The 14,409-nt window shown below is 47.1% G+C and overlaps 1 protein-coding gene and 1 long non-coding RNA gene across 7 annotated transcripts in view; both read left to right on the forward strand.

The window, feature by feature from the left end:
• lyst (lysosomal trafficking regulator) overlaps positions 1-14,409 on the forward strand; it is a 242,383-nt gene that overhangs the window by 168,025 nt on the left and 59,949 nt on the right. For all 6 annotated transcript variants that reach the window (XM_036945914.1, XM_036945918.1, XM_036945917.1 and 3 more), the window contains 2 exons: positions 8,052-8,243; positions 12,874-13,112. In XM_036945914.1, coding sequence (XP_036801809.1) covers positions 8,052-8,243; positions 12,874-13,112 — 431 coding nt within the window. The remainder of the gene's footprint in view (positions 1-8,051; positions 8,244-12,873; positions 13,113-14,409) is intronic.
• LOC118939493 lies at positions 8,268-9,280 on the forward strand. Its single transcript, XR_005036408.1, has 3 exons — positions 8,268-8,573; positions 8,694-9,173; positions 9,229-9,280. It is a non-coding gene; the product is annotated as an uncharacterized LOC118939493 (long non-coding RNA).

Here is a 14,409-nt window from a genome sequence, read left to right on the forward strand (position 1 = left end):
ATATCCCATGGTTGGTTGGTTAGTTAGTGCCAATAGCAACACAGGTGAGAGGATATCCCATGGTTGGTTGGTTAGTTAGTGCCAAGACCATCACAGGTGAGAGGATATCCCATGTTTGGTTGGTTAGTTAGTGCCAAGACCATCACAGGTGAGAGGATATCCCATGGTTGGTTGGTTAGTTAGTGCCAAGACCATCACAGGTGAGAGGATATCCCATGGTTGGTTGGTTAGTTAGTGCCAATAGCAACACAGGTGAGAGGATATCCCATGGTTGGTTGGTTAGTTAGTGCCAATAGCAACACAGGTGAGAGGATATCCCATGGTTGGTTGGTTAGTTAGTGCCAAGACCAACACAGGTGATAGGATATCCCATGTTTAATTAGTTAGTTAGTTAGTGCCAAGACCAACACAGGTGATAGGATATCCCATGTTTAATTAGTTAGTTAGTTAGTGCCAAGACCAACACAGGTGATAGGATATCCCATGTTTAATTAGTTAGTTAGTTAGTGCCAAGACCAACACAGGTGATAGGATATCCCATGTTTAATTAGTTAGTTAGTTAGTGCCAAGACCAACACAGGTGATAGGATATCCCATGTTTAATTAGTTAGTTAGTTAGTGCCAAGACCAACACAGGTGATAGGATATCCCATGGTTGGTTGGTTAGTTAGTGCCAAGACCAACACAGGTGAGAGGATATCCCATGGTTGGTTGGTTAGTTAGTGCCAAGACCAACACAGGTGAGAGGATATCCCATGGTTGGTTGGTTAGTTAGTGCCAAGACCAACACAGGTGAGAGGATATCCCATGTTGGTTGGTTAGTTAGTGCCAATAGCAACACAGGTGAGAGGATATCCCATGGTTGGTTGGTTAGTTAGTGCCAATAGCAACACAGGTGATAGGACATCCCATGTTTAATTAGTTAGTTAGTTAGTGCCAAGACCAACACAGGTGAGAGGATATCCCATGGTTGGTTGGTTAGTTAGTGCCAAGACCATCACAGGTGAGAGGATATCCCATGGTCTGTTGGTTAGTTAGTGCCAATAGCAACACAGGTGAGAGGATATCCCATGTTGGTTGGTTAGTTAGTGCCAATAGCAACACAGGTGAGAGGATATCCCATGGTTGGTTGGTTAGTTAGTGCCAAGACCATCACAGGTGAGAGGATATCCCATGTTTAATTAGTTAGTTAGTGCCAATAGCAACACAGGTGAGAGGATATCCCATGTTTAGTTAGTTGGTTAGTGCCAATAGCATAGGACTGTGTTGCTCAGGGTCTAGAAGAGGAATACTACTTGATTGTCATTGACTTTACAGTTGACAGATCTTAGGGAAATGAGAGCTCTATCCGTTGGAGTTGTCATGGTTATTTACATATTAATGGCACGATGCAAACTACTGTTTCCAATGTAGACGTCAGTGTAACTGCTTTGTAGTATACGAGATGTTTAGTGAAATACACTGAACAAAAAATATAAACGGAACATGTAAAGGTTTGGTCTCATGTTTCATGATCTGAAATAAAATATCCCAGAAATGTTCCGTATGCACAAAAACCTTATTTCTATAAAATGTTGTTTACAAAATTGTTCACGTCCCTGATCATGAATATTTCTCCTTCGCCAAGATAATCTGTCCACCTGCCAGGTGTGGCATATCAAGAAGCTGATTAAACACCATTATCACTACACAGGTGTACCTTGTGCTGTGGACAATAAAAGGCCACTCTAAAATGTGCAGCTTTGTCACACAACTCGATGTCTCAAGTCGAGGGAGAATACAATTGGCATGCTGACCGCAGGAATGTCCACCAGAGCTGTTACCAGATCATTTAATGCTAATTTCTCTACAATAAGCCGCCTCCGTCGTTTTAGAGAATTTGGCAATACGTCCAAGCTACTGACAACAGACAGAAATGCATTTTATCGATGGCAGTTTGAATGGACAGGGATACTGTGAAGAGATCCTGAGGCTCATTGTCGTGCCATTCATCCGCTGCCATCACCTCATGTTTCAGCATGATAATGCACGGCCCCATGTCGCAAGGATCTGTACACAATTCCTGGAAGCTGAAAGTGGCCCAGTTCTTTCAGGTGGTGGTCACACCAGATACTGACTGGTTTTCTGATCCACACCCCGACTTTCTGATCCACACCCCTACATAGATTAGGACATAATTTATTTATTTCGATTGACTGATTTCCTTCTATGTACTGTAACTCCGTAAAGTATTTGAACTTGTTGCGTGTATATTTATGTTCGGTGTAGGTATTATGACCAGTCTGAGATGTTTAGTGAAATAGTTACAGTTGAAGTCGGAAGTTTACATACATCTTAGCCAAATACATTTAAACTCAGTTTTTCACAATTCCTGACATTTAATCCTAGTAAAAATGCCCTGTCTTAGGTCAGATAGGATCACCACTTTATTTTAAGAATGTGAAATGTCAGAATAATAGTAGAGAGTGATTTATTTCAGCTTTTATTTATTTCATCACATTCCCAGTGGGTCAGAAGTTTACATACACTCAAATAGTATTTGGTAGCATTGCCTTTAAATTGTTTAACTTGGGTCAAATGTTTCAGGTAGCCTTCCACAAGCTTCCCACAATAAGTTGGGTGAATTTTGGCCCATTCCTCCTGACAGAGCTGGTGTAACTGAGTCAGGTTTGTAGGCCTCCTTGCTTGCACACACTTTTTCAGTTCTGCCCATAAATATTCTATAGGATTGAAGTCAGGGCTTTGTGATGGCCACTCCAATACCTTGACTTTGTTGTCCTTAAGCCATTTTGCCACAACTTTGGAAGTATGCTTGGGGTCATTGTCCATTTGGAAGACCCATTTGCGACCAAGCTTTAACTTCCTGACTGATGTCTTGAGTTGTTGCTTCAATATATCCACAAACTTTTCCCGCCTCATGATGCCATCTATTTTGTGAAGTGCACCAGTCCCTCCTGCAGCAAAGCACCCCCACAACATCATGCTGCCACCCCCGTGCTTCACGGTAGGGATGGTGTTCTTCGGCTTCTAAGCCTCCCCTTTTTCCTCCCAACATAACGATGGTCATTATGGCCAAACAGTTCTATTTTTTTGTTTCATCAGACCAGAGGACATTTCTCCAAAAAGTATGATCTTTGACCCCATGTGAAGTTGCAAACCGTAGTCTGTCTTTTTTATGGCGGTGTTGGAGCAGTGGCTTCTTCCTTGCTGAGCGGCCTATCAGGTTATGTCGATATAGGACTCGTTTTACTTTGGATATAGATACTTTTGTACCTGTTTCCTCCAGCATATTCAAGGTCCTTTGCTGTTGTTCTGGGATTGATTTGCACAGAACGCGTCTCCTTCCTGAGCAGTATGACGGCTGTTCCCAAGGATGTACCAGACTTGTGGAGGGCTACAATTTTTTTCTGAGGTCTTGACTGATTTCTTTTGATTTTCAAATGTCGTCAAGCAAAGAGGCACTGAGTTTGAAGGTAGTCCTTGAAATACATCCACAGGTACACCTCCAATTGACTCAAATGATGTCAATTAGCCTATCAGAAGCTTCTTAAGCCATGACTTTAGACTTCTGGAATTTTCCAAGCTGTTTAAAGGCCCTGTCAACTTAGTGTATGTAAACTTCTGACCCACTGGAATTGTGATACAGTGAATTATAAGTGAAATAATCTGTCTGTAAACAATTGTTGGAAAAATGACTTGTGTCATGCACAAAGTAGATGTCCTAACCGACTTGTCAAAACTATAGTTTGTTAACAAGAAATTTGTGGAGTGGTTGAAAAACTAGTTTTAATGACGCCAACCTAAGTGTATGTAAACTTCCGACTTCAATTGTATGACCAGTCTGAGATGTTATCGTGACCGGTCTGAGATGTTATCGTGACCGGTCTGAGATGTTATCGTGACCGGTCTGAGATGTTATCGTGACCGGTCTGAGATGTTATCGTGACCGGTCTGAGATGTTAGGGGGGGAACTCCACCCCCCCATTCAGCTGAAAAGGTGGCGCAGGGAATTCAAAAATATTATTTAGAAATATTTAACTTTCACACATTAACAAGTCCAATACCTCAAATGAAAGATAAACATCTTGTTCATCTACTCATCATGTCCGATTTTTTAAAATGTTTTACAGCGAAAACACAACATATATTTATGTTAGACCACCACCAAACCAAAGAAAAAACACAGCCATTTTTTCCAGCCAAAGATAAAATCACAAAAGCAGGATTAGAAATAAAATGAATCACTAACCTCTTGAAAATCTTCATCAGATGACAGTCATATAACATGTTACACAGTACATTTATGTTTTGTTCGATAATATGCATTTTTATATCCACAAATCTCGGTTTACATTGACGCCATGTTCAGAACTGCCTCCAAAATATCCAGAGGAATTATAGAAAGCTACGCCAGATAACAGAAATACTCATCATAAACTTTGACTAAAGATACATGTTCTACATATAATTAAAGATACACTGGTTCTTAATGCAACCGCTGTGTCAGATTTTTTCATTTTTTTTACGTTCCGGAAAAAGCCTAACATTGCAATAATCTGAGACAGCGCTCAGATGTAAAAGTATTTCTCCGCCATGTTGGAGTCAACAGAAATACGAAATTACAACATAAATATTCCCTTACCTTTGATGATCTTTCATCAGAATGCAGTGCAAGGAGTCCTAGTTCCGTAATGTTTAATACTAGTGTCCAATTAGCTGCATTTGCTACCACTTTCAGCTCACGTGCCCAAAAGCTGACGCCGGTCCAGGACAACTCGCACGAAAACTTCAAAAAGATATATTCCAGGTCGAATAAACTGGTCAAACTAAGTAGAGAATCAATCTTCAGGATGTTATTATCATATATATCCAATAACGTTCCAACCGGATCATACGTTTTCAGCTGGAGCCAAATGGAACGACGGTAGCACCCACAGAGAAATGCGCCACAGGGAAATGGCATTCTGTTGGGACAGTGACTATTTCCCCTCCCATTCGGTCAAAGTTCACAGCAAAAGCTCCATTCCACTTTCTACTGAATGAGGACATCTAGTGGAAGGCGTAGGAAGTGCTACCAGATCCATATCTTGTTGGGAAAGGAGGGGGAGATGTCAAAGTTGACCCACAATTTCACTTCTTGTTATGGAAGATTGCCTGCCCTATGAGTTCTGTTATACTCACAGACATAATTCAAACAGTTTTAGAAACTTCAGAGTGTTTTCTATCCAATAGTAATAATAATATGCGTATATTAACAATCTAGGACAGAGTTTGATGCAGTTCACTATGGGCACGCAATTCATCCAAAGTGAAAATACTGCCCCCTATCCTCAACAAGTTTTAATCGGCCAATTTTAATTTATTCTAATAATGACAATTACAACAATACTGAATGAACACTTATTTTAACTTAATATGATACATCAATAAAATCAATTTAGCCTCAAATAAATAATGAAACATGTTCAATTTGGTTTAAATAATGCAGAAACAAAGTGTTGGAGAAGTAAAAGTGCAATATGTGCCATGTAAGAAAACTAACGTTTAAGTTCCTTGCTCAGAACATGAGAACATATGAAAGCTGGTGGTTCCTTTTAACATGAATCTTCAATATTCCCAGGTAGGAAGTTTTAGGTTGTAGTTATTATATGAATTATAGGACTATTTCTCTCTCTACCATTTGTATTTCATTTACCTTTGACTATTGGATGTTCTTATAGGCACTTTAGTATTGGCAGTGTAACAGTATAGCTTCCGTCCCTCTCTTCACTCCTCCCTGGGCTCGAACCAGGAACACATCGACAACAGCCACCCTCAAAGCAGCGTTACCTATGCAGAGCAAGCGGAACAACCACTCCAAGTCTCAGAGCGAGTGACGTTTGAAATGCTATTAGCGCGCACTAACTAGCTAGCCATTTCACATCGGTTACACCAGCCTCATCTCGGGAGTTGATAGGCTTGAAGTCAGAAACAGCTCAATGCTTGAAGCACAGTGAAGAGCTGCTGTCATACGCACGAAAGTGCAGTTTGAATGAATGCTTACGAGCCTGCTGCTGCCTACCACCGCTCAGTCAGACTGCTCTATCAAATCATAGACTTAATTATAACATAAAAACACACAGAAATACGAGCCTTAGGTCATTAATATGGTCGAATCCGGAAACTATCATCTCGAAAACAAAACGTTTATTCTTTCAGTGAAATACGGAACCGTTCCGTATTTTATCTAACGGGTGGCATTCATAAGTCTAAATATTTCTGTTACATTGCACAACCTTCAATGTTATGTCATAATTAAGTACAATTCTGGCAAATTAGGCAGCCCAAACTGTTGCATATACACTGACTCTGTGTGCAATGAACGCAAGAGAAGTGACACAATTTCACCTGGTTAATATTGCCTGCTAACCTGGATTTAAATATGCAGATTTAAAAATATATACTTCTGTGTATTGATTTTAAGAAAGGCATTGATGTTTATGGTTAGGTACACATTGGGGCAACGATACGCACCGCATCGATTATATGCAACGCAGGACACGCTAGATAATAGTAATATCATCAACCATGTGTAGTTAACTAGTGATTATGATTGATTGATTGTTTTTTATAAGATACGTTTAATGCTAGCTAGAAACTTACCTTGGCTTCTACTGCATTCACGTAACAGGCAGTCTCCTCGTGGAGTGCAATGAAGAGCATTGGACTAGTGTAACGTTGGACTAGTGGAAGGTTGCAAGATTTGATCCCCCGAGCTGACAAGGTGAAAATCTGTCGTTCTGCGCCTAAACGAAGCAGTTAACCCACCGTTCCTAGGCCGTCATTGAAAATAAGAATGTGTTCTTTACTGACTTGCCTCGTTAAATAAAGATTAAATAAAAGTGTAAAAAAAAATATATATATTTTTTTAAATCGGCCAAATTGGTGTCCAAAAATACCGATTTCCGACTGTTATGAAAACTTGAAATCGGCCCTAATTAATTGGCCATACCGATTAATCGGTTGACCTCTAATTATGACCAGACAGAGATGTTTAGTGAAATAGTTATTATGACCAGACAGAGATGTTATGACCAGACAAAGATATTTAGTAAAATAGTTATTATGACCAGACAGAGATGTTTAGTGAAATAGTTATTATGACCAGACAGAGATGTTTAGTGAAATAGTTATTATGACCAGACAGAGATATTTAGTGAAATAGTTATTATGACCAGACAGAGATGTTATGACCAGACAGAGATGTTATTGTGACCAGACTGAGATGTTATGACCAGACAAAGATGTTTAGTGAAATAGTTATTATGACCAGTCTGAGTCAGTCTGAGGCCATCACTGGTCAGTCTTCCATTCTTGTAATTTCCTAATCAGGTGTTACCTGTTATCTACCCTGCATCTCACCTGTGTATCCCCCCCACCCCTCCCACCAAGGTTCCATGGCTATGGTTATGAGAGACTGCATCATTCCCCGTACTCCACGGCAGCACTACTGTTCGTACGGCCAGATCCCCCTGCCTCCCCCCTTCTGCTTCCTGTCTGAGACCTCCCCCCTCCCCTCCCCCACCGACACCACTTCCTATGTGTTCCTATGTGACTCAGGTAGCCACACGGGGATCTGGGACCCGGTGCCCTCTCACTCTCTGTCTGGAGGCGAACATTATCCCCCCAGAACCCTAACTCTTGCTGTGAACTACTCACCCTTCCTATAATCCCAGTCTCTGCTCTACTGCATGGAAAGAGCAGAGGGATAGGACTCGCCCAGTACACTCAGACATTACTGGTGCCTGTGTGTGTGTGTGTGTGTGCGCAGAGTTCTCACCCTAACCTGTTTGAAGATTTCAGTTCATACTTATGGCATGTAGATTCCTGGTAAAACATTCCCCACAGAGAATCTAGTCCATGTCAAGCCTGACATGTGATAAAGAGATGCTAGCAGCATGTAATGCAAGTTTACTAAGCATTCTCTGTAGGATCACCTGTGTGTGATTAACACTTGCTTTGCCCTCAACGTTGGAATCACCTCCTATAATACACGTTGCCTGTATCCCCAGGTCGGCGTCGCTTCTCCCTGGCCCAGTCAGACAGTCTTCTCACCAGGATGCGTTCTGTAGCCAGTGATGAGCTGAACCAGATGATGCAGAGAAGAATGAGTCAGGAGAACCCCATCAGAGCATCAGAGACTGAGTTCATACAGAGACTACAGAGACTGGTGGTGCTGGCTGTCAACAGGCTCATCTATCATGGTAAATATGGTAAAACAGGCTCATCTATCATGGTAAATATGGTAAAACAGGCTCATCTACCATGGTGAATATGGTAAAACAGGTTCATCTATCATGGTAAAACAGGCTCATTTATCATGGTAAATATGGTAAAACAGGCTCATCTATCATGGTAAATATGGTAAAACAGGCTCCATCTATCATGGTAAATATGGTAAAACAGGCTCATCTATCATGGTAAATATGGTAAAACAGGCTCATCTATCATGGTAAATATGGTACAACAGGCTCATCTATCATGGTAAATATGGTAAAACAGGCTCATCTATCATGGTAAATATGGTAAAACAGGTTCATCTATCATGGTAAAACAGGCTCATCTATCATGGTAAATATGGTAAAACAGGCTCATCTATCATGATAAATATGGTAAAACAGGCTCATCTATCATGGTAAATATGGTAAAAACAGGCTCATCTATCATGGTAAATATGGTAAAACAGGCTCATCTATCATGGTAAATATGGTAAAACAGGCTCATCTATCATGGTAAAAATGGAAAAACAGGCTCATCTATCATGGTAAATATGGTAAAACAGGCTCATCTATCATGGTAAATATGGTACAACAGGCTCATCTATCATGGTGAATATGGTACAACAGGCTCATCTATCATGGTAAATATGGTACAACAGGCTCATCTATCATGGTGAATATGGTACAACAGGCTCATCTATCATGGTAAATATGGTAAAACAGGCTCATCTAGCATGGTAAATATGGTACAACAGGCTCATCTATCATGGTGAATATGGTACAACAGGCTCATCTATCATGGTAAATATGGTAAAACAGGCTCATCTATCATGGTAAATATGGTAAAACAGGCTCATCTATCATGGTAAATATGGTAAAACAGGCTCATCTATCATGGTAAATATGGTAAAACAGGTTCATCTATCATGGTAAAACAGGCTCATCTATCATGGTAAATATGGTAAAACAGGCTCATCTATCATGGTAAATATGGTAAAACAGGTTCATCTATCATGGTAAAACAGGCTCATCTATCATGGTAAATATGGTAAAACAGGTTCATCTATCATGGTAAAACAGGCTCATCTATCATGGTGAATATGGTAAAACAGGCTCATCTATCATGGTAAATATGGTAAAACAGGCTCATCTATCATGGTAAATATGGTAAAACAGGCTCATCTAGCATGAACACTGTTTGAGTGAAAGGGAGATGCGTGCTGGCAGGTGAAAAAGACCTCTGATCACGGATAATAAATAAATACATTATTGTGTCAGAATCATACTCTGAAAATTCTCAATATCTCTTACAATACTCATTTTGTCTGAGTACTCGGCACACCCCTACCAGATAGTAAATTGATTAATTCTAGTGTGGCTGTTGGAACAGAGCCTGTGTCTATACTTTGCAGTGTTTCAAGCTGTTGTGCTGTCTTCCCATTCTGACTAATAAGGCATTATTATTCCTTCTCCTCCACCTCTGTCCCCCCTCTCCTCCTCCACCTCTGTCCCCCCTCTCCTCCTCCACCTCTGTCCCCCTCTCTCCTCCACCTCTGTCCCCCTCTCTCCTCCACCTCTGTCCCCCTCTCTCCTCCACCTCTGTCCCCCCTCTCCTCCTCCACCTCTGTCCCCCCTCTCCTCCTCCACCTCTGTCCCCCTCTCTCCTCCACCTCTGTCCCCCCTCTCCTCCTCTACCTCTGTCTCCCCTCTCCTCCTCCACCTGTCCCCCCCCTCTCCTCCACCTCTGTCCCCCCTCTCCTCCTCCACCTCTGTCCCCCCTCTCCTCCTCCACCTCTGTCCCCCTCTCTCCTCCACCTCTGTCCCCCTCTCTCCTCCACCTCTGTCCCCCTCTCTCCTCCACCTCTGTCCCCCTCTCTCCTCCACCTCTGTCCCCCCTCTCCTCCTCCACCTCTGTCCCCCTCTCTCCTCCACCTCTGTCCCCCCTCTCCTCCTCCACCTCTGTCCCCCCTCTCCTCCTCCACCTCTGTCCCCCTCTCTCCTCCACCTCTGTCCCCCTCTCTCCTCCACCTCTGTCCCCCCTCTCCTCCTCCACCTCTGTCCCCCCTCTCCTCCTCCACCTCTGTCCCCCCTCTCTCCTCCACCTCTGTCCCCCTCTCTCCTCCACCTCTGTCCCCCTCTCTCCTCCACCTCTGTCCCCCTCTCTCCTCCACCTCTGTCCCCCCTCTCCTCCTCCACCTCTGTCCCCCTCTCTCCTCCACCTCTGTCCCCCTCTCTCCTCCACCTCTGTCCCCCTCTCTCCTCCACCTCTGTCCCCCTCTCTCCTCCACCTGTCCCCCCCTCTCCTCCACCTCTGTCCCCCCTCTCCTCCTCCACCTTTGTCCCCCCTCTCCTCCTCCACCTCTGTCCCCCTCTCCTCCTCTACCTCTGTCCCCCTCTCCTCCTCTACCTCTGTCCCCCCTCTCCTCCTCCACCTCTGTCCCCCCTCTCCTCCTCCACCTCTGTCCCCCCTCTCCTCCTCCACCTCTGTTCCCCTCTCTCCTCCACCTCTGTTCTCCTCTCTCCTCCACCTCTGTCCCCCCTCTCCTCCTCTACCTCTGTCCCCCCTCTCCTCCTCCACCTCTGTCCCCCCTCTCCTCCTCCACCTTTGTCCCCCCTCTCCTCCTCCACCTCTGTTCCCCTCTCCTCCTCCACCTCTGTTCTCCTCTCCTCCTCCACCTCTGTCCCCCCTCTCCTCCTCCACCTCTGTCCCCCCTCTCCTCCACCTCTGTTCCCCTCTCTCCTCCACCTCTGTTCTCCTCTCCTCCTCCACCTCTGTCCCCCCTCTCCTCCTCCACCTCTGTCCCCCCTCTCCTCCACCTCTGTTCTCCTCTCCTCCACCTCTGTCCCCCTCTCTCCTCCACCTCTGTTCCCCTCTCCTCCTCCACCTCTGTTCTCCTCTCTCCTCCACCTCTGTCCCCCTCTCTCCTCCACCTCTGTCCCCCTCTCTCCTCCACCTCCGTCTCCCCTCTCTCCTCCACCTCCGTCTCCCCTCTCCTCCTCCACCTCTGTCCCCCCTCTCCTCCTCCACCTCTGTTCCCCTCTCCTCCTCCACCTCTGTCCCCCTCTCCTCCTCCACCTCTGTCCCCCTCTCTCCTCCACCTCTGTCCCCCTCTCTCCTCCACCTCTGTCCCCCTCTCTCCTCCACCTCTGTCCCCCTCTCTCCTCCACCTCTGTCCCCCTCTCTCCTCCACCTCCGTCTCCCCTCTCCTCCTCCACCTGTCCCACCCCTCTCCTCCTCCACCTCTGTCCCCCCCTCTCCTCCTCTACCTCTGTCCCCCCTCTCCTCCTCCACCTCTGTCCCCCCTCTCCTCCTCCACCTCTGTCCCCCTCTCTCCTCCACCTCTGTCCCCCTCTCTCCTCCACCTCTGTCCTCCTCTCTCCTCCACCTCTGTCCCCCTCTCTCCTCCACCTCTGTCCCCCTCTCTCCTCCACCTCTGTCCCCCTCTCTCCTCCACCTCTGTCCCCCTCTCTCCTCCACCTCTGTCCCCCTCTCTCCTCCACCTCTGTCCCCCCCTCTCCTCCACCTCTGTCCCCCTCTCTCCTCCACCTCTGTCCCCCTCTCTCCTCCACCTCTGTCCCCCTCTCCTCCTCCACCTTTGTTCCCCCTCTCTCCTCCACCTCTGTCCCCCTCTCTCCTCCACCTCTGTCCCCCTCTCTCCTCCACCTCTGTCCCCCTCTCTCCACCTCCGTCTCCCCTCTCCTCCTCCACCTCTGTCCCCCCTCTCCTCCTCCACCTCTGTTCCCCTCTCCTCCTCCACCTCTGTCCCCCTCTCTCCTCCACTGTCCTCCCTCTCCTCCTCCACCTGTCCTCTCCTCCTCCACCTGTCCCCCCCCTCTCCTCCACCTCTGTCCCCCCCTCTCCTCCTCCACCTGTTCCCCCCTCTCCTCCACCTGTCCCCCCCTCTCCTCCACTGTCCCCCCTCTCCTCCTCCACCTCTGTCCCCCCTCTCCTCCTCCACCTCTGTCCCCCCCTCTCTCCTCCACCTCTGTTCTCCTCTCCTCCTCCACCTCTGTCCCCCCCTCTCCTCCTCCACCTCTGTCCCCCTCTCCTCCTCCACCTCTGTCCCCCTCTCCTCCTCCACCTCTGTCCCCATCTCTCCTCCACTGTCCTCCCTCTCCTCCTCCACCTGTCCCCCCTCTCCTCCACCTCCGTCTCCCCTCTCCTCCCCCCCCTCTCCTCCACCTCTGTCCCCCCCTCTCCTCCTCCACCTGTTCCCCCCTCTCCTCCACCTGTCCCCCCCTCTCCTCCACTGTCCTCCCTCTCCTCCTCTGTCCCCCCTCTCCTCCTCCACCTCTGTTCCCCCTCTCCTCCTCCACCTGGCCCCCCCTCTCCTCTACCTCTGTCTCCCCTCTCCTCCTCCACCTTTGTCCCCCCTCTCCTCCTCCACCTCTGTCCCCCCCCTCTCCTCCTCCACCTGTTCCCCCCTCTCCTCCACCTGTTCCCCCCTCTCCTCCACCTGTCCCCCCCTCTCCTCCACTGTCCCCCCTCTCCTCCTCCACCTCTGGTCCCCCCTCTCCTCTACCTCTGTCTCCCCTCTCCTCCTCTACCTCTGTCTCCCCTCTCCTCCTCCACCTCTGTCCCCCCTCTCCTCCTCCACCTCTGTTCCCTCTCCAGACGTGAGCCAAGACTTCTACGACCTGCTGAACTTCCCAGACTCCCCGGACCACCACCTGACCCCTGACCCTGTCGACCCTGTCGACCACGCCCCCGAGGAGGACGGCTCCATCCCCGGCTCATCAGGCCACACCCCTGGCCCGCCCTCTCCCCTCCCCTTCCCCCTTCCCCCGGCCAACATGAAGAGTTTCCAGAAAGACATCCTCAGACTGATGATGGACGGGATCAAGATCAGTCTGGTTAGTGGCGGTTATAACCAGTCTGGTTAGTGGCGGTGATAATCAGTCTGGTTAGTGGCGGTTATAATCAGTCTGGTTAGTGGGGGTTATAACCAGTCTGGTTAGTGGTGGTTATAACCAGTCTGGTTAGTGGTGGTTATAATCAGTCTGGTAGTGGCGGTTATAATCAGTCTGGTTAGTGGCGGTTATAACTAGTCTGGTTAGTGGCGGTTATAACTAGTCTGGTAGTGGCGGTTATAACCAGTCTGGTTAGTGGCGGTTATAACCAGTCTGGTTAGTGGCGGTTATAATCAGTCTGGTTAGTGGCGGTTATAATCAGTCTGGTTAGTGGCGGTTATAATCAGTCTGGTAATGGCGGTTATAACCAGTCTGGTAGTGGCGGTTATAACCAGTCTGGTTAGTGGCGGTTATAACCAGTCTGGTTAGTGGCGGTTATAACCAGTCTGGTTAGTGGCGGTTATAACCAGTCTGGTTAGTGGCGGTTATAACCAGTCTGGTTAGTGGCGGTTATAACCAGTCTGGTTAGTGGCGGTTATAACCAGTCTGGTTAGTGGCGGTTATAACCAGTCTGGTTAGTGGCGGTTATAACCAGTCTGGTTAGTGGCGGTTATAACCAGTCTGGTTAGTGGCGGTTATAACCAGTCTGGTTAGTGGCGGTTATAACCAGTCTGGTTAGTGGCGGTTATAACCAGTCTGCTTACTGCTCCGTTTTGCACTAATAGGACGCATGGGGAGGGAGTTGTGACGCTGTGACTCAAACCCAACAGGCCATGGCTTCCCTCAGAGAAACTACGCTGTGACTCAAACCCAACAGGCAATGGCTTCCCTCAGAGAAACTACGCTGTGACTCAAACCCAACAGGCCATGGCTTCCCTCAGAGAAACTACGCTGTGACTCAAACCCAACAGGCAATGGCTTCCCTCAGAGAAACTACGCTGTGACTCAAACCCAACAGGCAATGGCTTCCCTCAGAGAAACTACGCTGTGACTCAAACCCAACAGGCCATGGCTTCCCTCAGAGAAACTACGCTGTGACTCAAACCCAACAGGCCATGGCTTCCCTCAGAGAAACTACGCTGTGACTCAAACCCAACAGGCCATGGCTTCCCTCAGAGAAACTACGCTGTGACTCAAACCCAACAGGCCATGGCTTCCCTCAGAGAAACTACGCTGTGACTCAAACCCAACAGGCCATGGCTTCCCTCAGAGAAACTACGCTGTGACTCAAACCCAACAGGCCATGGCTTCCCTCAGAGAAACTACGCTGTGACTCAAACCCAACAGGCTATGGCTTCCC

Source organism: Oncorhynchus mykiss, chromosome 16 (genome assembly GCF_013265735.2).
Source record: "Oncorhynchus mykiss isolate Arlee chromosome 16, USDA_OmykA_1.1, whole genome shotgun sequence".
Classification (NCBI taxonomy): domain Eukaryota; kingdom Metazoa; phylum Chordata; class Actinopteri; order Salmoniformes; family Salmonidae; genus Oncorhynchus; species Oncorhynchus mykiss.